The 23832-nt window shown below is 38.8% G+C and overlaps 1 protein-coding gene across 1 annotated transcript in view; it reads right to left on the reverse strand.

The window, feature by feature from the left end:
- The window catches only part of UGT8 (UDP glycosyltransferase 8), a 47116-nt gene that overhangs the window by 21774 nt on the left and 1510 nt on the right, over positions 1-23832 (reverse strand). The window contains exon 2 of the mRNA XM_085309052.1: positions 5225-6048. Coding sequence (XP_085165178.1) covers positions 5225-6046 — 822 coding nt within the window. The 5' untranslated portion in view covers positions 6047-6048. The remainder of the gene's footprint in view (positions 1-5224; positions 6049-23832) is intronic.

Raw genomic sequence — 23832 nt, forward strand, 5'->3', positions numbered from 1 at the left:
CAGGTATATAATCAATTATTTGATCTAAATATGTCTTATGAAATACTGGTTAGTTCCTTTTCCTGTAGCTAAGCTCCCTGACGGTTCCTGGCTCCCTCTGCCCCCTCCCACTATAAACCRGGTATTTCTAGACACCGGTGCTTAAAATACCTATCCGTAAGCCTAAGTTTCTGCACTTATTCAAGGACATATCTTATCATACTGATTAATGCCTAACTAACATACCAATCTAGTCACAAGATATCAATGCCACAGAACAGGTTCCCCCCTTGTCTCTTAAAATGTGCATTAGTTTGAAAGTCAGTTTCACTCAGCTTTATAGGATCCATCTAAAGRAGCAGAATATAGACAATAATAAATAATCATGAAAATAAAAAGGAGGCACAGAAGCCCCTTCCTTTCTCAGTTGTCATCATCATTAGTTATCTGGAAAATACTATCAGGTAATAYCATATACTTAATAGTTTAAGCCAGTGATAACCTTACAGACTTGATAGCTGGGGTCTTTCTTTATTTCTGACCTTTAAAGGCTCCTTTTACTCATATTGTCCTCAATATACTTCTTTTAAAACGCTAAAAAGAAAAGAAAATGAATCAAAAAACACAAAACACACAAACAAAAAACCCACCAAACCTCGTAGTACAATATCGCTATCTTATTTATTTTCAAAACACACTACTTTGGAGTTATCAGCATAAACCCTGGACTCTGTCCCACACGAATAAAGTTCTTATTTACTCCCGGGTGATAGCGGCAGCCACATTAACTCTCTCCTCGTTGAGCACAAGCTGCTCTAAATTAGAGTCCCGCGCGCTGAGGCTGATACGAGCCGCAGCCGGACCGGCCCAGGGCTGCCTTCGTGCAGACTTTCGCACAGCAGTGCAGAGACCACCACCTCCGCCGGGGAAACCGAGCCCCCAKGGCAGGAAACGTAACACTAAGGGAGTAACTCGTCTTGAAAACCAATTCTCTGAGAGATGTATTGACACTGCCATTCAGACGACAGTGCTTAAGAAAGAACTGCCTTCTAAATTCACATGCTTTAACTGCTGAAAACAGCACGCTATTTTTCACAAAGGACAACTTCCAGCCCTAGGGTGCATCTTACATACACTGCTCCGTGATGATTAACCACCCCGTAATAACGAACAAGAATACAGAGGTTATATTCAGCTTGATCAGTCTGCAGAAAACGATGGGATCTGCAGCAAAGATTAGAAGAACGCAGGAAGACATTTGTTASCGGCAGGAGCTTCAGCTACCTACCGGCAAATCACCTAGCCGGGAAAGGGAAGACTAAACCTGCGCTGCCTACGCCGAGCGGGAACAGGCTCCGGGCCGCGCGGGCAGCGCGGGACACGGCGACCTCCAAAAGCCCTGCGGCTCTCCTCGCCGCGCCCTGGCTCCCGCTCCCCAGCGCGCGGAGCAGCGCCGGTGCAGGCTCTCAACTCCGCACCGCGGCCGAGACGTGCCCCGGCGAAATCCACCCCCCTCGCGTGCCGCACGCGAGATGCACGGCAGCCCGCTGTTTCCGCGGGGACTACAGGCCACCTCCACCCGCACAAGCGCGCCAGCAGCGTGAACGGCCCTACGCCTACGCTAGGTGCGCCCCAGAGGTTTTGCTCTGGACCGGAATCAGTCGGGTCGCCCAAACTCAACACCCCGGGTCTGAAAGGCCAAGCACTGGCACGGACCCTTACATCTATGAGCTTCCAGTCTGGCTTCCTGCCAAAGAAATCTAGTTTACACGCGCTGAARATACAGACCAAGGCAGCATGCAGTTAAGCGCGGATGACTGGGGGCTTTAAATCAAAACCCTCCTACTGCCCCCAAATCGAAACACTAACAGCAAAGCAAAAAATAACAGCTTCCTTTCTCTTTTTCACTGCTGTTCCATGACATGGCTATTCAGTGCTCCCTGCTATATGCTATTTTGAAAGCCGTATTCTTCCTTAAAGAAGGGGTRTAAATGTGTAAAGGAAAACACAGGTGCAGTTTCGGAGCAACTACCAAACAGAACTACTAAACCCAGTAAAATTAAAAATTGTGACTTCGGGACAGTTTAGCAGTCCTGACCTCAATTTCTCCCTAACTACAACTGTTTGATTTCTACTTCATTCCTTTCCTTTTTAAGAGGTTACTTATTAGCTGAAAACCAGGGCTTTCTGACTSTTTTATAACTTCATGAAGTCCAAACAGAACCATAATTCCCTTTTTCCCCCCTTCTCCTCAAAAGGAACTCTCTCCCCAAAACCACCACCGTTCCAGAAAAACRACCTCTTCCCTGAGGTTCGCTGCCGACAGCGGCGGCCACAGGACAGACAACAGCTTTCCCRCTAGGCTGCGCACAGACCAACAGGATTTATTTTCCCCTGAAATTTCTCAACCAGAATAAACGGACTAGGCCTGCGTACAAGCAGTTTTTGAGAACACAAGAGATCTAAACAGCKCGYGGTAATAAATTAAATTTGCCTCCTGGAGTTAGCATCACCAGCCCCGTGCCCCTCTTTCCGAGCGAACGCCGTCCTYGCTGGGCGGCAGCATCTGCTCCACYGACGAGACAGTTCCCAAAATATCGTATTTTTCAGCCCAGTACACAAATGCGAGCCAACGCCACGTCTGATTTACCTCAACACACCAGCCAAAAACCTGCAGAAAAYAATTTAGTGAAGGCTCCTCTTTTAGGGACAGGGTGACAGCTGAAAACTGTAACAGCACCAGCCACCCAGTTTTAATCTGCCAGAGTGTAGCGACAGTTACGAATTTTATCTAAGTGCTCAGTAACAGCAAATTGCTTGCCCAGTAATTTACCTGTAATACAGACCTTCCACAGGAAGTGGAATGAGGCATAACAATGTAGAAACGGACAAGCTCTATCTTAAAAGATGAATACACTCACTTTCTCTCTTTTGCATTCATTCAAACCTTATGCTTTGAACACTGTAAGAATGAATTGCCCAATAAAAGTGAAGAGAAAGTAAATGAAGTCCCAGTTCACAAACAGTATCAGGTTTTTTTTCAGCGTAATAAATATCTGCCAGCATGTACTCTATCTATAAATCTATTTCAAGGTCACTGTGCAACTGAGTCTGGTTACATTAAATATTTTACTTACAATTCCATTTTCTCATATCATACGACTTCACAGCAGGTTAGCATTCGTGGTTCTCAAGTAAATTTTGAAAGCACACACAAATACAATCTCAAAAGGCTCAAAAAAATCCCTATAGCAAAACACAAAGAATACAGCTCCTTTCATTTTCTTCCACCCAATTTTATAGGGAAGAAAATATCTGCTTCTTTGGGGGACAAGTAATTTTTTTTTACCCTGAAGAAATAATCTAGAGAGATCAAATAAGAAAACATGGACATAGCACCTGAATTTGTTGTGCAACAAGGATGTATTTTTCTTCTTAGAAAATAATAACAATTTGAAAAATGAGCAGCTGAAGCTCAATCAAGTCAATAAGATCTTCCTACAGAAGATAGAGCTGAACTTTAAATAGCATAGGGCTACATTTAGACTGCTTTCTCAGGCAGTATCCCTGCTAGTTAAGGTACTTTCTAAACACAAACACATTAATTTATGCCAGGGAAATCTGTTAGAGGAAAAAACGGTAATCTAATTTAATCAATAGGCTACTTATGACTGGAAACCATGAAAAGAAGATCATGTAAAATATAATGTCCTTATTCTAGACTTGTTCTCTAGGAATAATCACTAATAGAATTTGTATTCTCCTTCTGTCATTACCCGCATCTTTTTGTGCCCCAAAAGGAGGCTTAAGATTATCCTCAAGAAGCAGTGAGACCTTCAGAAAAAGGGCTCCAAGGAAGAATCTCCAGGAGCCAGATTTACTCCAAATTGCTGCTAGCGRATTCACTTTCCTGTACAACATGAGCTACCTATGTAACCACCCAGTTTAGGCTAAGGCCAGAGGAAGTCCGGCTACTTCTGAGTTTCTGGGGCAATATATCAAACACTAGCATATTATTGTATCTAATACCCAGTATGTTCAGAATGCTATGCGTCTGCTTCCATTCAGCTCAAATGTATTTAAAGTTGAGAGGGGGGAAAAACAGCAGAGAGGTAAGGGAATTTTGTACAGCACTCTAAATCATACAACCCAAAATACTGAATTGTTTGATGTTTTCTGAGTTGGTAGAAAAAGATACTGCTAGGTCAAACACCACCGCCAGCCTAAAGAAAAAATACAGCCTTCCAAGGTCAACTCTGAGGGAAAAACAGATTAAAAAATAGTTTTTATGAAAAAAGCAGAAGGCTGAATGAGACGTTTTTAGAAGAAAACTGTTGAGCACTACAAATCTGTCTACCTATTTAGCACCCAGCCAGAAGAGTCTATTATTAATCATTCCCAATTCAAGATCTATTTGTTTATGTACATATAAAAGCATAAATGACGTGATTTTCTGTAAAATTTTGTTCTGCCTGTCACTCATCATTGTATTGCTGAACAGAGGCATTCTTAGATACCAGGTTTCAAAAGCACATGGTGCATTAAAGTAATAAAATTTAATCATTAACCCTGAGGTCTTTGCAGCCAGGATTTCTGGACTCAATCCAGTCACTATCACTATTTCCATCTGAAGTTCAGTTTTATTGTATTTCAAGGCACTGTAAAAACTTATATCAAAAAAAGTACTGGTGTCATTTATGTTGACTCACATCATCTCCCATCTGTTCACCTTCACAGTTTCTCCGTGCTTAGTTGTAAGAACATTTTTACCTATCCAACCAAACGAAACAAACTCCTTAAAAACGCTAATATCATGAGATTAAAGGCAGTATAACCTACTAATGGGCTTTTTTATGTTTAAGTAGTATTTGTCTGTTGGCTATTTTTTTTCCTCCACATTAGTTCACACTTAGTTAGAAATTACAGCTGTGATTTTCAAGATAGCAGGCACTGCCATTTATCTGCTGTATCACTAAACACTAAATTCAAAACAAGAATATCCATTGCAAACAAAAGAGACYGCTTGCCAAGTTTGTGCCTAATAACTTTCTCCCCTGCATCCTCCTCCCCCAGAAAGCCTACTTCCAGTTACTTTAAGTGTATATTTCACAACGCAACAACAAAATAAGTTTTAAGATGTCAAGACATCAGACTCCATTTGAAATTCACTGCTTAAAAATGACCATTCATCACACAGAGTGACCCACRTATTATCGAAGTTACTGTAAAGCTCAGCAAACCTTACTTCTGGCAGAGGGCTGGCCGGTTTGGTTAGGATTCCTCCCACATAAACAACATTTGGTAGCGTGGGTCTTGGAAACTCTAGTGCTATATCAGTACAAAGCATCCACAGGCTGGATCCATGAACCAAGTCATACATKGACCGTTCTGGCAGAACCTTGTATTTCTGCATTATCCTTTCATATTTTGGCAGAACCAAAAAATTGACTCCAAATCTTGAAATAATATAAACAACAGTATTTTTAATCCTCTCAAACAGGTTCATGTGATCTGTGAGTAGCGAGTTAAATTCTGGAACATAAGACAGGGGAGCTGGAGCACCTACTTCTGCTGGATACCAAAGGCCAGTTGAAAAGACAGCATATTTAACCCCTAAAAGGTGAGCTATCACAAATCCACACATCTCATTAGGATCTACCAGAAGCAGGTCAAATTTTTCCTGTTTCAGGACACGCATGAGGTTTTGGTTGCCAACAATCATGTCACAGTTCTTGGAATAGTGATCCAGGATATCAAACAGTTCCAGGGCTGTCAGTCTCCCAGAGAAAATACTCCTCATTTTGGACTGGAGAAAATCATCCGAGGTGCTGCTGTTAAAGATCCCTGGGTAACGCTGAAGTCTATAGTGATTAGATGGAGGAATATCTCTGCCCTCAGAGAGGAGAAACACTGTCTGGTGACCTTGGTCATGCAAGGCTGAGGCCAGAGTCTTGAAAATATAAAGATGGCTTTCAAACATAATTGGCGGCACAACAACGATTTTGGCAGCCCTCGCTATCCCAACAGCGCTCCACAGGAGAATGAGAGCTGGAGTGTACGGCTTCATAGCTGAAACGAGAAATAAAAGCATTACATCAACAGACAACAGATTTGTACGCTACCTAGGAGTATAAAGAAAAGTTACCATGTACCATCACTAAGTGTGTCCCATGAGAGCTAATCACTTCTCCCCATCTCGCAGTTGTCTTTGTAGTAGTCACAGGGAACAGGACAGCAGCCACTCAGCTTCAGAATGAATTTGGCAGTTCTTGGTGTTAACTAAAATACGTCTTTTCCCCCTCCCCTCCGGTTTTAAAAGGCAGACGAGACTTCTTTCAACAGATACAGATAGAGCACTGGTACTATATGGCAGAAAAACTCATGATAAAGTTGGTAACCTGCATAGMAGATACAGTTCTTCTATGGCACATCACATCTGTGTTATATATGCAATCTAATAAGAACTGAAAGTCAGCCCTTAGAGCTAGATCCTGCCAGGTTTTAGATTRTATTTAGAAGTACAATTGCAGTATGTTCATTTTAATATATTGGATGAATTAAGCATTCCTGAAAGATGCTAGGTTCAGAGACCCAAAGGCTAAAAATCCTCTATTTATTCACGCATCAGGCACAAACAATACACCGGGAATCTAACTTTCCTTTCCAAACAGAATRTAAGACTTGCTGCCGTAGATAATTCAGTCCTTGCTGTCTCTATTGGAGCTTGTAATATGCCAATTGTGATTGTGGTTTGTTTTCACTGCAGTGATAGCTGTAGTTCACACCACTGTTAACACAGTTAAGAGCATTTCTTCTCCAAGCTCTCATGTGATCACTGCCTACAGCTTTCAAACTGTACCTTTCTGGTCTGGTTTAAGGATGCTATTTTTTGCCATTTTATTTATTTTTTTTTTTATAAGCCAATGAGTATTAAGAACATAAACATTTGTTTAAAAAGACAAACAACTTTTCTTTTCTTTTTTTAAGACTGACCAGACACATGGCGAAGGAAAAGTTGAGATCTGGCAGGAAGACACTACCAAACAAGAACCAACTTAACCATTTTGAGCTTTCAAAAATTTTWCTTCATACATGAGAACAAGTGAAAAAGAGTTAAGATGTTCATGTGTGCATTGCTAACTTCCACTGAAGTATTTTACAAGCACTTGATTCTAAACTTTCTTAAACCAGCACCTGTGCATACTCAAGCATGAGTAAGATAATAGTGGAGACCTAAACACAGACAATTCATGGCTGTAGTAGGCTTCTGGCCATAAAAGGGAGAACAAGAATTTTCTTCACATTTTTGCGAGTATAGCCTGTAAAACACTGTACAAGCCAGGGAAGAGTAAAGTTTATCAGAAACAGGGAGAGGGCACGTCTGAGCGCTCTTCAGTCACTCTGACCCTCTTAAGGCATGGAGAAATGAAGCCAAACCACATGACCCGCTCCTTCCCTGTGCCAAACTAAGCCCTCATGGAAACGAGCCTGCTGCAGTATCCTTCATAAATAAGCACAATGGAAACAGACAATGTTACTGCTCATARTCTTTGTTATCCTCTTACAGTATAGTCTTATATTCCTCCTTAAAACATTGTTTGGGACTTCTTTTTTTAAATGGTGTGTGAATTACCAGTGCACTAGCAAAGCACCTTGTATTCGTATTGCTACGATACGAAATTTTGCTTTTTGAAAGATGCTCCAATTTTCTCCCAGTCCAGCTTTGCAAGAAGCTTAACTCCAAAACATGTATAAGCTTGCACCAATGGAGTCTAAGTAAAGTTAGAGAATTACCATGAGGTATATAGTCTATTTTAATCATGTTTATTATGTGAAAAATTATTTTGCTGTATCTGAAGCTCCCTCCATACTCGTCTTCAGGAAGTTTTGGACACTGCATACATTACTGGCTGTCACAGAGAATTCTGTCAGTTTTAAGCACTGCCAGCAGTACTTTGTATGCACGTGTGCACATGTATGCACGCATTTATGTACAAGATATAGTTCATTCAGGCTAAGACACTGGGGGGGGGGGGGTTCTCTCATGACAAAGCCTCGCTGCGTTAAGATGCATCAGCTAATAAGATCTTACAGTTTCCCTGGGCAGGTAATAAAGAACAGAACCACAGAACTGATTGAAGTCTCCACAACACCAACCTATCCATGYGCTGAAGCAGCGCCCTGCAACGTACACAGGGAAGCTTCCCAGTTACCAGGCACAACGCTCAGTTTTACAAAGGTATCACTCTGGGGGAGGAGGGAGGGAGGAAATTTACTTTCTGCAAGAATAGTATACTTGCAACTGAAGTTTTCATCTTACTGCATTATTGTCTGACATGGAATTCAGATTTTTCAGTTAAGTTGCCTCAAATAGTGTCTTGTAGATCAGCACAGAATATCTCCTTCAATGAAAACAGCAATAGCTGAAATAATAAGCAACCATATTCCCTCTCCAAGAAAGTTGGGGGGGAGCATTACTACACCATGGGAAACTCAATTCTTGAACTCCAATTTTTTAAACTATGTAAGCACTGAGAAAAAAAATGAACAGTGACTCCAATCTTAAGAAAAACGAAGCCATGAAGTCCAGTATTGCTTTGTTTCAGTATCTGTTATTTGTTAGCCTTTTAGCACAAGGGTCTGACCTATCTGAGACTTTAAGGTATAAGTCACCTCTCTAATTTAGGTGTTCACCTTCTTTGGAGATTTTCTAGAAAACCACACAATTCCACAGAGCGCCACTGGCTTCCCAGAAGCTCTAGGTTAAATGATGCAGTAAAACAGGACCCCACTAATCATCTGATTTATTGCCAATCTGTGGAGCTCAGATTTTAAACTATGCTTGATAGTTACACAAGTGAAAAAAAAAGCTATAAATTTGACATAAAATTCACAAGTGTTACAAACAAGCCATGCTCAATTATATTCAACAGGGCTCCACATAAGTGGAAGATACCAGCAGACGATAAAAGAACTGTTCATTTTTAAAACACGTTTTTCAATAAAATAGTCAAGAAAAACAATTAAATTGGAAAAAAAATTATTGATATCCTCATGCTATAAACCTTCCCACGGTATTAAGTTACAGCTTCTGTCAACAATAATGATATTACAACACCACAAATGGAGGCGTAAGATTGTGAAACTTATATACGGTTAATATTTCTAACAGCAACAGGAATCAAAAGTAACCGAAGCCTAAGGGCTAGTCATGACCTACCAGTTTGCCAGGTGCAAGAATCCTGTGCTGTACTTTGATCTCCTTATCTAATACAGGCTAAAAGCACGTCACGTCTTAGTGAAGAGGAAGATGCAATACTTAGCCCTAAGATGTGTCTTCCACAAGTTAGGTTATGTGCATGCCACCAAAAGCCACATGGAAATTACAGCTGCGCTTCCATAAGACCACAGCACCACAGCACCATTTCCTACCTCCACTCCATTAGACAGCAGTCTTTAATAGAAATAGTGCTTTGTAAATAGTAAAATATTTTGTGCTATGTAATATGAAAATCTGTCAACGCGATGATGAACAATCTACAGAATTTGATTTTCTTGTAATGCAGCATATCAGTATTGAAGAGATGATACAACATGCTTCCCTAGAAGTCTGTAACTTGTGCTATTTTCACTACTCAGAATTGATACTGAAAAAAAACCAAAACAAAAAACAGATTTCAAAATGCRTTACACAATCCTTTTCAGTGTAAGCATTTTCCACAGGGAGAGGAAAATAAATGCATAGKACCTGACAAACCATAGACGTATTAAACATATGACACTTTATTAGAGAAAAGCCTGTTAAGCGACATTAACTGAGAAACACGGCATTGACCTTACACTGAACTAGGCCCAAGGCTCCACCTTTGGCAGGAATATCTAGGATAAAGCCTCGTATTATCATCCCTTGGCTACCCAGAATTAGAGCACTTGAAAGGTCGTATTTGCACAAATGAGGGCAATCCTACAATATGTAGCAGCATTTTGTAAATCCATTGACTTCAAGCATAATTCCTATTTTGCCAACGKGGAAAAAAAATGAGATTGTTTTTCTTGATGACGACACTGAACACCTACACGCGATAATGCAAGTTCAACTCAGCCCTCAGTCCCACACCTMAGAAGCTGTCAGGAGAGAAATACTCTTCAAAGACACTAGATATTTTCATTAAGATAGAGAGCAGCTGACACCTGCATATTTGAATGCTCATCCCTAAAAGCAGTTAATACCTACCAGTGAGTGAGGGTAGCCAAATGGGACTTAAAAGCGGACAGGAGAATTACACGGGCTGTGCTCAGCTTAAAGGCAGCTAATCAAGAGCAGAGCATAGGCGCTCTTCACGCTAACTTTCAGTCATAGTATGGTAATAAACACTCAGAATAAATCACTCGCCAGAATAAATGAAAAGGACCAACACCCAATGCCATTGTTTTATGCTCCTGAATATCAGGAGTATTATGAAGAATTGTCAACTGTCCTTAAAGAAAAAAAGGAAATAAATCTAAAGCCAGAGGATGACATGTTTCTTYGAGATACTTATACATTAACATTTTCTTCCTTTGATTAGACTTCAGATTTGCCTTCATTAAATGATCTTTTGGGGTCTAAGCCATCTTTTTATAGCAGAAGGTCCAAAAAGGAAGAGAAAAAGGAACACAAAAAATATCCAAACTTTCTAAATTTTTAAAAGTTATCTGGAAAATTATCACTGAATTGAAAACATTACCATTAGGGCCAAAAAGCCCTAAAACAAAAAGCAAGGATGGAGAAAAAGTTAAGAGGTAAGGTGTGGGCTTTTATATGAGTAAAAGTAACTGCTGTCTTTAAACAGTTCACCTGTTGGAGTGCAGCAAGAGAAAGTTAAATATTAAAAACCACCAGGATGTTAAACATTAAGCCTAATCCAACAAGTTTTCACAAAGTTAATTGCCTACATGTGGCTTTTCATTTGAAAGAAAAAGTATGAGTCTCTGTGTCCATTACAGAAAACCAAGCACTCACAGAGACATAGAGGGATGTTTTCAGCTGCCCAGAGGAGAGCTCTGAATCCTGCACTCCCCTTTCTTAAGGCAATAGTCTTCCTATCACCCAGAAAGATGAACCAGGATCTTGAACAAAAAATACAACTGTACAAAAGAAAAATCAGTGACTTTCAGATGCAAAAAAGTGTGCAGGGGGTCTTCTCCCAATTTATTCACAGAGGCTTGAGATACATAAAAAGGAAAGTGTGGAAACACTTTGAAAAAAAATTTAAGTTTCATAGTAATTTTATATAAAAGTCTCAATGTTTAAGTGAACACTGTAAAACTGAACTAATACTGCACTTTGTATCTCAATCTTAAAAATTATTTCTTAATTTGAAATATTTATTAGCTTACAGTAACAGTCAATTGCAGTACTAAAATGTATGCAGAATCCTTAATAATATGCCAACTACTCTACAATTAATACCTACAGGTTTTTTCCTCTTTTTTCAGCTTTCTACCATGGGCTGCCTGCTTACATACTATTTCTGAATCTCGCAATTAAYTATTTTGTTTTCAAGCAAGCAGTACTGTTTTCAGTGTATTGAGAGGTCCAGAAGCAAAACTCACTCCCAGACAACTCAGTATGCAGCAAAACTTGAATCCTAACTGTAAGAATACTTCTCATTATTTCACAAAAAAGGTGAACAGTTCATATGTAGTTACGTGCTCCTATAGATAAACAGTACTTTTTAATGCRCTAATAATATATTAATAATTCATTTCTAAAGCAGCAAATAGACATTTGACAGCATTTAYGTGCTATGATGCAAGCAATTTTTTCAAATACTTCCCATCCTTTCAGCCTCTCTTCAAATTCAGCAAGTTTTGTTGAGCTTGCTTGGGCAGTTTGTTCAGAACATGGGCAATATGCCTCAAAAGGTGCCCTTCATCCTACACAATAGCGCTGCAAGGACAGCAAATGAGCAATCTTTCCAGCCACTGATCACTCTCATCTTACCAGAAGGTTTCAAATTACTCCTCACAAGTGCACAGATACCAGTTCACATTAAGGGAGCAGGTTTATGAACTACATTTTTACCTTTGCAAACCAAAGTTCAAATGCTGATTAGCAYTGAAATAACAATGTGCAAATGGCAGGCAAATGATATGCACAAAAGTGTCATGACAAAATAAAAAAAGAGGAATTAAGATTTACTTATATTTCAGTAAACAATGTTTTTGTCTGGAAATATATAGATTTCTCACTTGAATCTTGCATACAGTGTTGTCCTGTCTACTACCAGTTCACTATACAAAACTCAGTACTTCAGAAAGGAGAATAAAAATCCTGCTTCTAGAGCTGTGAACTGTCAATTCCACATGAGCAATCTGAGCTAACTGGAAYAATCACCAGAAAAGCAGAAAAGAACAAAAACTATAAAGAGAGAAAAAAAAAAGATACATTTTGTTAGTAGATAAACTTTTAATAGAAGTTGTGGATCACAGGTCTGATGCGATTTCCACACAGGGGAACTGTGTGTGCCACAACTGTCCCTGGTGGGCTCTAAGCCAGGGTATTGCAGAGCAGGTTCMTTTCCAGCACCAATCCAAATTCAACATCAGGTAACCAACCTGCTTACATCTCTGTCTGAGGTCCAAAAACAGAACCATAAGCAGTGCAGCRTCACCTGCATAAGAGACAGCGCACTCTTACTAAAAATTAACCAGTTAAAGAAAAGAAAGAAAGAAGCACACAGATATGTTTTAAATACTGGGGTACAAGATGGTTCAGAAAGGAGATTGCTGCATTCCCTGATTTACAAAAGCCCAGTTCTGAACTGCCTATTTGAAGTCCCATTGGTAAGTGAAAATGTGTTTGCCTTAGCTATAATTAAACACAGTTTTACAGATAAAACATGGTGTCCAACCTTCATAGGCTTGTAAACATTTCAGCTAAAACAAACACAGCACCAAGCCCTCCCTACAAAGCTAGGAGCACGACCACAGGCCTGGTAAGCAAAGCATTTTATGGAGCCTAAGATGGCAGGTGAACGATAACTAACAAAAACCACTTGCAGTTATGCCTGAAGTTGAAAAAAAAAAAGAAGGAAAAAAAAAGAAAAACTTTCCGAAACAAATCAAATATTCTCCTRTATGGGCTAAAGGATGGTTCAAAGCTTAGTAAGCCTTGAAATAGCAARCTATTATGTTGCCTAGGAAGAAACTCTGATAACAAGCATAGGAAAAACTTAAGAATACAAATCCAAAGTTCTTGCAATCACAGATCTTGTTACAAATCGCTGAGGTAATGCACACTTTATGATTGTTATTTTGTGTTGCAATGGTTTAGATAAGTAGTAAGAGGTGGCTTTTAAGTAAGGGCTCCTATTTAAACCAAATGAATGAATTAAGAAATCACATTGCATGTATGCAGATAGGCTTTTGTATTTACTTTGTACAGTTTCTTGAACTACATTCTTTTATCCACCAACTGAAGCATTCCAACGATACAAAAATACTACAGCTACAGATAAAGGAGACAGACAAGATTTATAAACATCATACTGTTGCTGCAAGCATCCACAGAGTTACTATGCTATTTACACACACAGCGTGTGGAAGAGGTATGAAGAGGGAGTCAGCAGGCTATGCAGATTTCTGAAATTCATTTCAGAATCTATAACAGGTTTCATCAAACACAGAGAAATTTTATTTCAGCTTTAATATTCAGGAGTCAGGAAAAGAGTTATTAAAAGCCTTGCTCAAAAGCTACATATTCCACCTCCTTCTCAAAATGCAAGTTTTTTTTTTTTTTTTACACAGATAGTATTTTGAATAGACATGTTCACAGACAGATCTTTTTAAAAAATTACATGGAAACAAAATTCTTAAGTAAAAGACATACTGTACTGCTATTTAGATGAGTAAGTATTAAGATCTAGGTGTAACATTTTTATTAGCACTTTACTAATGCTCTCTGAAAGAACTGCTTTAAATGAGTCGTTACAGTTATGGAAGACTGCTGCAAATATCCAAAAAGACTACTGAAGGTTAACTTTTACATCTTTTATAAATTTATAATAATATATGCAAAGATATTAACACACACACACACACACACACATATATACATATATTTTTACACAAAGTCACTTATAAACCACAGCAAGGCCCACATACTTTCTAGTGATAGTATTGCAATATTAGTAACATCAGTCAAGAAGCGATTTACCCAAGAACAAGCAATTCAAGTCTAATTAAATGTTTTCATAATATGAAGTGTAAGTTAAAGGTTCAAAGGCACATTTTTCCTTCACAAAGGTTACATTTCTTAACACTCCTACGTGCTYCAACTGAGCAACCAGCAATATTCAGTTAAAAATACATACTTCATTGAGTGTCAGTATTGCACCAGCATCCATCTTCAAGATTTCGTCCAAGTAACTCTGTACAAGTGGGCTTCATAAAATGTAAAATCTTTATGAAACACTAATGTTCACAGACTTGCCATGTAAGTCWGTCAATACAATTCTAAGGAACTATTTTAATCACCCCAGTGAAAATATAAAGACAAGAAGAACAAGTTCTCTTTTGTTCTGGCCCATATGAGGTAATTAAAACAAGGTATCCAAGAATTCTTATAAACTATATGTCTTTCAGCTTAAATATCAGGGATACAATTTGCAAATACTAATTTTGATATCAGTGTTTGTTGCTAAACTTAAGCACTATTTCACATTCTTCTACAAGGGTTGGTCAGGCCTAGAAGCACTGCACAAACAGAAACCTATCCTTTCTAGTGCCTACATCCAAAATAGCACAGCATGTCCAGCTGGAGGCTGGCAGAGCACAACAGGCTACCTGGCACACCAACTCCAACATCTGCACAGCATCCCCCAGAAAGGGAGCACTGGGGAACACAGGGCAGAGACACACAGTCAGGGTCAGTGCCATAGCCAAGCCAACCGCATACACATGCGGTGCTGGGATGGAGCCCTCAAGTTCTGGACACTTTTGCACCAAGTATTTAGGTCTAAATGCAACATTTCTCAAACTGCTCCAGCCATTTTGCAAAAGAACACAACCATTTTATACATATATACATAAAAGCAAACACAAATCAACAAGTTGCTCTATATTTCCTAGAGACACAGGTGCTGTTTAACCTGTTTATTTTGTGGGCTTGAGAATGAAGTCCCTGYTCCTCCCACCATGCCCCTGCACTTCTGCAAACAGCCCAGCAAGGGAGCAAGTGTCATGGCAGCAACATGAGTTCTGGTGGAGACGGAAGAGCTTTCTAGCCCGAGATTGCCAATGTCTGGAAGGCAAGCAAATGGTGGGACAAGCATAGAGAGCAGCCAAATCCCGGCTCAGACGTGACCAAGAGCTGCCGTTCAGGGGGAAGCGTGAACCAGCCACGTGGGGGAAGGCAGGTGGCTCCCCAGACAGGCAGCAAGGCCCAGAGCAGCCCTACCTGAACACCAGGGAACTGAACTAGACAGAAATCTACCCCACCTCTCTCTGGTGGAAGTGAAGGTGCCTCCACCCAGGGGGGCGAGTGCCTGACCTCCTTCTGCTGGGAGGGAAGAAAAGTAGCCCAGAAAACCTCCTCTTTCACCCCAGCAGCACAAAACAGTTTGAAACACAGGCTTAACTAAGTATSCAAAGGGGAGTGGAGGGAAGAATTCAAAAAAACCCAAAACCATTCTCAATGATGGCCTCGTATTTGGTAAGATGACTCTTTGAAGAATAGGCTGGAATAAATTGCAGTGCACAATTTTCCAGTAAGCTTTATTTGTTGATGCAACAAATGCAGGCCACAGTTATATACTGCAACCACAAAAGCATAAAATTTGCCTCCTAAGCARGCCCCAGGATCTGAAGCAATACATTAAGTTTAAACCTATCAAACATTTTATTGGAATTATATTTTACCTTTAGTAATAGGTTGGGTGGGGTGCCTCATTTTTCACTGGTGAGTTTCAGTGTGGTACAAGCTATCTCTGTGTCACACCATCACATGACACCTAGAAGCACTGAATGCATTTCTTTGTTCTGTTTCTGATCTCATCCTATGGCAAATAACTACATTTTAGTAAGTCATACAAATAGAATCACAAGGTTAACTATAGCAAGTTTGTCACTTACTGCAATGGGAAATGCAAGGATTTTGACTTTGAATAAAGTTGTTTTAATTATGTCTTCCCTCTTATTCAGCTCAATTAAAATAATTGTATTACACAAGACTATGCAGCAACAATGTATACTCCAACTCTGTTCAACATGTATAGCCCATTCACCATTTGGTTCTGTTTCCAAACGTATACATTTGCATACAGTTTTCCCCCCACTCAAACTATAGATTAAAAAACAATTGTTGCTTTTCATTTTTGAATTTCTGTTTTGTCACGTCTGACTTGAAGTACTTCTTAGTAAGATTTGTTTTTAATAATAAGGATAGAAGTACTGTATAAAACTGTTTTACTCCATATGTAATTTTATCCTCCTGAGCTTTCATTTTAAAAGCAAGACATCACCTGTCAGAATCAGAGAGGATAAAAATCCCATCAGGACCCTTCTTAAAAGGTGCATGCTGAACACCATATGGGAGCAAGGGGGAAGAGACCCCAATTTTTTTTTCCCCAGTAGCTATATAAACTCCATGAGCTATACAGAGACTTCCTGCCAATTTCTGATTTTGATAGTGATCTAGGACTGGATTATAACTTTGTTAAGGAAAGGGTATATGGATAGATTTCTTACAAAATGAAAGCAAGCAGTTTTTGAGAAAAAAAAAAAAAGCCAAGAGGGGGTTAATTCACAAATATTAAAGAATAAAACAAGATATAAACCCAAAGGTTACAGAAAGTCTAGATAAAGGTGACTGCGTGGCTCTAAGACCAAGATTCAGAGGACAATCTGGGTATAAAASCAAAACACACCAAAAACCAAGCATCCAGGTGTACATCAAGTTCTTGCACATGATGTACATATGTCTATTCTTACTACATTCTCTGGAACATGGACAGCTCTTCCTCTATCTTTGGAAAGCACCTAGAACTTTTTGAACAGCATCACTAAATAACAACTATTTAATGGTGACAAATAATAGAAATGTTTTCTTAAATACAGTAGTATTGTAGCCTAACAAGTTATTTCAAAAGTAATTGCATAAAAACAACAATGCAAGATGGACCACTTTTTTWAAAAAGTGCAGCTTGAGACTAGTAATTTATTTGGCATCTTCCCATCTTGACTGTGCTTTAACAAAAAAAAAAAAAGCTAATTGATAAACAAGTACCATAATTACCAAAGTAGCACGAGGTAGAGTAATTGAAGCATTTTATCACTATCAACAGTTAAATAAATACTGCAGTTAAGTTGCACTCTTTAATGAAACATAGTGTGTACCAGACCTTTGAAAGAAAAATTCTGATAAGCATCAGCTATCCTTGGGTGAGTTTTCAAGTAAGTCTTCACAAAACTTAAGCCAGCARCTCATACTTACAGACTCTCAGGCCCCACAAGCGTTGGCAAAACATTAGACACAGCCTATCTAGTCATGTTTCTAAAAAACCTTTGCATTTTCACTTTGGAGTGCTGGCAAGAATCATTTGAGCAGACAAGGCTTTCCAAAAGCATTTTACAGTCACTTTCTTCTCCAAGAGTTCTGTATCTGAGGATCAAACATACAAACACACGCATCTCAAGCTTCAGTTTCTGTGATCCTYTCTGCCAGCAGAGCTTAGAGTGGCAGCAAGATTCACATGGTCTATAGCTCAGTTCATGGAGTATCAGCATTGCAGGCTTTGTGTAAGGGGCGAAAAAAGAAAAAAAAAAAAAAAAACAGAGCCTCTCTTAAACCATAAGAAGGTTCACAGCCAGCACTACCTATGGCCTACAAGCTTATCACAACACAATCTGGGGAGATGTCCCAAGGACTATCAGGATCAGACACAAGCCTGACTTTGTCTGATGGCTGCAACCAGGCAACAACCTAACAGGACACTGGTTTTCAAAAAGATGAGACAGGACACTGGTTTTCAAAAAGATGAGGGAATCAGATTATATATTTATCTCTATTTTTGCTGCTCCACCCTAGCCCAATCTTCCTGTTTAGCTGGATAGCCAAATTCCTTGGCTACCCATCTGCCATTACTAAAAGGAATAATGGCCGCAAATGGCAACTTAGTACGTTCAAATTGGCACTAGGAAAAACTTTGTCACTGGCAGGGGTYGTGCAGCACTGGAAGAGGTTACCAGAGAGACTGCAAAATCCACCTTTTAATACATTCATGCCTTGAGGTGAGGGGAGGAACAGAAAAAAAGGCTGACATGACCTAGTGTTGCCCACAACCCTGTATCAAGTGGAATTTGCACTAGGTAACTCCAGAGTACTGCCAACACCAAACATCACTTGCAAGCTCTTCACTAGCAGCAACCTTCCAGATGAAAGAGGGTTTGAAAAAGCTACCACTACTCAGGCCCAAGTTCAATGTCTGAGCACACCCATGCTATAAAAAGTACTATTTTTCAGCACCTGCTTACATCATGATAAGTTGACAGAACTGGCTTTTTCCAAACAAATTTATAAAATAAACATTTAACTCCCCTACAGCATCTACGTTTTCTAGTAACTATCCCAATTAAAATAAAACACCCACTGAATCTTAGTAATTCAAAGTGGATACAAAAGCCTCTACTATGGCTCAGCAATGGCTGTTAAAATAAGCAAGAAACTGAAGAATTAAAGACACTGAAAGAGTACTTTAGTATAGAATTTCCAACAGTACGAAATGTTCAAGCATTGCACCACAACGTCTCCTGTCTGCACTGTTATTCCTTGTACGTATTTCCTATGTTTCACCTTAGACAGACATACTGAATCAAAATAGGAGAGGGGGAAGGAAAGACATTTTATGTCTGTGAAACAGATGAAAATGCATGAACTAAATATATCTCAATCAGTTCAACAGAAGATGTAGCCAAGAGGAAAGATGTATAGTTGCATTCAGCAGAGCAGACTCCCTCTCTAGACTCCACAAGCATCAGGGAAAGCCCATCCAGGTACCCTCTCGGCAGCCATACTGCTGACTTTGGCAGTCGCAGGGCTGGCTGGCTGGCTGGCTACATCTCCCTTTTTATCTCAGAAGTAAGTTACACATCTACATGTTGTTTAAACTCTTCTCATATTTAGAACAGTATTCTGGCCAGAATTCCTGTTCCTCATGCATGTTTGATTTGGATAGATAAGCTGCTTTGACACATTTTATTGTGGAAACTGGGAAAGATCTGATGTTTCTCTGAATTTAAACATTAAACTGGGAGATTACARCTGCTCTGGAAAATAAAGTTAAGTGCAAGTAAATAACAGCAGAAAAGTGACTTTTTCTTTAATGAAAATGTTTTTGCATTTTTGGCAACTTTTTCAAAATAGCTGTATTTTGAGAACCAGTGCTCTAAACTACAAACTTATTCATTTGATTTAAGTGGTAGCCAACAACTTMTCCGTTTTTAAACTGGGGAGGAAAAAAAAACACCAAATTGGGCAGACATGAAGGTATTCAATTAAAACACAATTATAATTAAGCCCTCGAAATGAATTACAGAATTTACCATTCATTTCAAAGACTTAGTTATTGTTTGAAAGTTGTGCTACAGCTATCCATTCAATTCACATGTATAGTAAATGTATGAAATATCAGCTTTTTAAAGATTATGGTTGTGGATTTAAGGGTGAAAACAATTTCACTCATATTGTCTTAAATACTCTCAGAAACTCAGAAGCTCCTCCACCCTTCCAAGATCACATGGCTAATTCCCCTTAAATAGACTGAGACACAACCTTCAGCAGGCTTCAAGGGGTGTTTTTGTTTTGTTTTAAATACATTGTTTCACCAGGACAGAGGGGCTCATTTTCAACCAGTTGCAGAACCTGAAGTTGGTCCAAGATTTCCCATTAAAATTTCCCTTCACTTTTTGATGAGTTTCTGAGGATAGGAAGGGAAAACAAAATCTTTTAAAGTTACTGATTTTTTCTGGAGTGAAGCCATCCATTCACAGAAGATCAGCACAGAGCAAAGAAGAAGAAAAACTATACTTCTTCCATTACAGAAATGAAGTTATGTGCACGACAGCAACTACGCTACTTAAGGGAAGTCACCACAAATCAGGAGATCACTGTTTTTTTACAGCTCTGAGCGATGTCATTTAGAAAACAAACATCTATACTTTTAATCTCTTAAATCATACTTGTTACATTAAATTTACTTGGCAAGTTTGCAAAAATATAATGTTTTGAGGGTGTATTTTCCATTAAAAATAACTTCTTCCCAAAGAGAAGACACCTTTTGAACTGGGCTAGCAGCTATTCTCTTCTTTATAAAATTGTCTATTGTAAACTAAAAGTTCAGCTTTTGGCAATGATACTTACTGTATGTGCCCCTTAGTCCTGGGTACAGTAATCAGAAACAGCACACCTAATTAACTAAACACATTATGTTGTTTCATAAAACCCTAGGTAAGAATGTCAACTTCTCCCTTATTCAGGGATTAACATAAATTATATCTACAACAAGTTGTTACTACCAGTAAAAATTTCAAAAGCTTCCAGAAGGACAAACTATTTCTCCAAAACATTAGCCAAAATGAAAATAATTAGCATGATATGATTATGTAAAAGCAAAAGGAAATTTGAGGATTCTTAGTAGCAGAAAAATCTTTCTGCTACAGACTATAAAGCATTACAAAAAGAAAAACTGAATAAGTTTTAAACTAYTAGCATGAAAAACAGTGATGAACTCCTATGAAGTTTTTTTGTAGAAAGCTACAGATCAGTTTAAAGACTCCTTACCTAAAAAGAGTATTCATGGTGTCTCATACATTAAGCATTTAAGATAAACAGCATCCAAGTATTACAAGTCATGAAATACTAGAAACATTTTGTCAAAGAATTCCAGAACCCTTTTGTGTCACAAGTCTTGGAATTTCACTCCACACACAACTGTCCTGGGGATGAGGGACACATACTTTAGGAGAGAAAATGTTCTAGTATATTTTGCTTCCTGAAAAACATGGATAAGAACCTTCTATGATGCCTACTCACAACACTGATCTGTATCAGAACTTATCAGTTTTAAGTTCAAAGGTATTTTCTTAAAAATTTTCAGGATGGAATTTTTTAAAAGGACAAAAATCCTAAAAAAGAGCAAGTGATTTCAAATGCTAATACTCTAGTATTTCTCAAACACTAAACCTATTTTCTTCTTAAATATCACTCTATAATGCTAAAACAGCAATAAAAGCATTTCTGTTAGGGTTAGAATCTAAAGAGAAAAGCTATTTCATTTAGTAAACATCTCTTGAATATGTTCTTACAGTAAATGTCTCAATGGCTTTTAATACTGTAGCGTGATTTTTCTAGTAAATAATTGACAAGGGACTTATTCAAGATGGAGTAGCTAAACTGAATTCTTGGTACTATTCTAAAGGAAGCAATCTGACTAAAACAGTGATGTGGAAATAAGAGTTTTAAAAGGCCCAAAGTGTAAAAGAGAAAGGAAAGTAGATGGGGGCAATAAAATACAMAACACTTAAAAATTCTTGCTGTGACTTGATGAATTTTCTAATTCTCCTTCCCAACAATGAGCTTCGCTATTCCTGATTTTTTTTAGTTATCAGAATAATTAATTGCCAAACATTTAAGTCATAGGAGGCATGTTTCAGCAAAACATATTATCTGTACAAGACTCCACAAGTAGAGGAAGGAAAGGATATACACAAAACTATGCTCAGTAGCATCATTTCATGGATCAAGAGGCTTACCGCAGTACCTTCTTACATAAGGTCTGCGCATGTAGCAGCAGCACCACTACAGAAGACTCTGACAGAGGTAAATTTTTTTTTTCCTCCCATTCCTGGAACTAAAATGTATTCCTAGAAATCAGCCAAGTCAATCTGTAGCAAATGATACAATACAGGGAATTATGACAGGTTCTCATAATTCCTCTTTACACACTAATTTAACTATGATGTCATGATCCATAGCTCTCCTTAGCATTCACTTACCAACCCAGCAGGACTCCTCCAGATGAGCCAAGTAATAGAGTTATGACTCTAAAGGCTGATTTTTCTGAATAACATGTCCTCTATGTATTTTAGATACACTAAATATGGCATTGAGTTCTGTGAACACGGCACTCCTGACTACCTTTACTTTCCCTAAATAATAACTAAAATACACAGATTTATCATAAGGTACCAATGAGGAATTATGACAGAATCCTGCCTTGATCACAAGCCAAGCACAAATTTCAATCAGCTCAGCAGCTGCATTAACTGCCAATGCCAACAGCTCGTGGCCATTCACTAATAAGCTACCATCAGTGTATAAAACTAACCCACTGCTTAGTGACTGTTGCTTTAGTGAATCCAGCTGCTGCTACTCCCCCTGCACAGGTGAAGGACTTCATATTACAGAGCTGAGCTGACATGACTCAGCCCCCATGCACAAGGGCTACTGGGATCATCTCCAAGGCCTTCTTCCACTCCTGGTTAGTTCCATAGTTTCTCCATCCAAATTCTGATTTACAACAACTGCTTGAAATGCTCTAAGAATAGGAAGTTTAAAGGGTATTTCCAAAATATTACAACAAGAAAATCATTTTCCTATTTCATACAAAGACCTTCTGTTTACTGGTAAATATTGCATTAGAGTCAAACATAAAACGCAAGCATTTCAGATCAAATACCTAATTTTCTAGCATTTCATATGTAACTTGCACACTTTCTCAAACATATATATATATATAATGTTCATGAGTTCATGCTAGTTTTGTATGTCTGAAAGAAGAGTATGATCTAAACATCAACTAGTTAGTAGTTTTTAAAAAGTCACTGCAGTATCTAGTATTCAGACTGGATCATTGACAGGCACCAAAAAAAAGAGGAAAAAAGAGAAAAGAAAATCGGAAAAGTGAAGGTTAATTGCTTATTATGGAGTGTTGATGCTACAGAACTAGCTCAGCTAAAATATAAGTGACCTTGCRTGACCATTGTTTGGGAAGCTGGACAGGCAGTTTCAGATAAGAAATACTTTAAAAGAAAATTTTCTTTTAAATGTCTTTTTTTAAAAAAAAAGATATTATGCAAATTATTTCCAAAACAAAGTCTCTTAGTCATAACACTGAAGTATTGTAAGAACAAAAATCCAAAATACTACTTCCAATGTGTTTGTTTTGAGGTGAAAGATGTTTAAGAAACTCTCCTACTGAAGTTATCCAGTGCTGTTCATTCCTAGGCAACTTTAATAAACATGCAAGATGGAATGTGTATTTAATGATTTCTTATTGTTCTGAAGTCAATCATCTGCACACTCACTTATTACAGTAAGTCATAAAAGACAAGATACTAATATCTGTTGAAATACTGACGTTTTATTCACATTTCTCCTAAAAGTTTATTTTTAATCCACAGGTGACATACAGCAGTGATTATGCAATGTTCTTTCACAAATAGCAAGGCAGTTTGGATGGAAACTCAGTTCACATTCACTGAAAGCACAGCTCACTCAAGACCCGTACTAGCCTAAATATTCACATACAGGTTCCTAGCATTAAGCTTCCAAGCTTATAGCTGGGCAGTAACACTAGGCACCCACATGCAAACGCGCCTGCCCGACTTTCCTAACAGCCTTGGGATGCCTGACAGCGACAGCCCCTCATCACAACACCAAGCGCCAAGTAACTGCTCTAAGCGGATGACTGGCAAGTCAAAACTAAACTTGAGCCGAAACTGAGGCGAACTCGGTGCCTTAAAGGCCCCCCACGCCGGGCCCCGCGGCAGTGCCTCGCTCCTCGCCCCCGCCGCTGAGCGCCAGGTAGCGCG

The sequence above is a fragment of the Rhea americana genome, unplaced genomic scaffold (assembly GCF_003343005.1).
Source record: "Rhea americana isolate MKP2758 unplaced genomic scaffold, rheAme1 scaffold_106, whole genome shotgun sequence".
Classification (NCBI taxonomy): Eukaryota; Metazoa; Chordata; class Aves; order Rheiformes; family Rheidae; genus Rhea; species Rhea americana.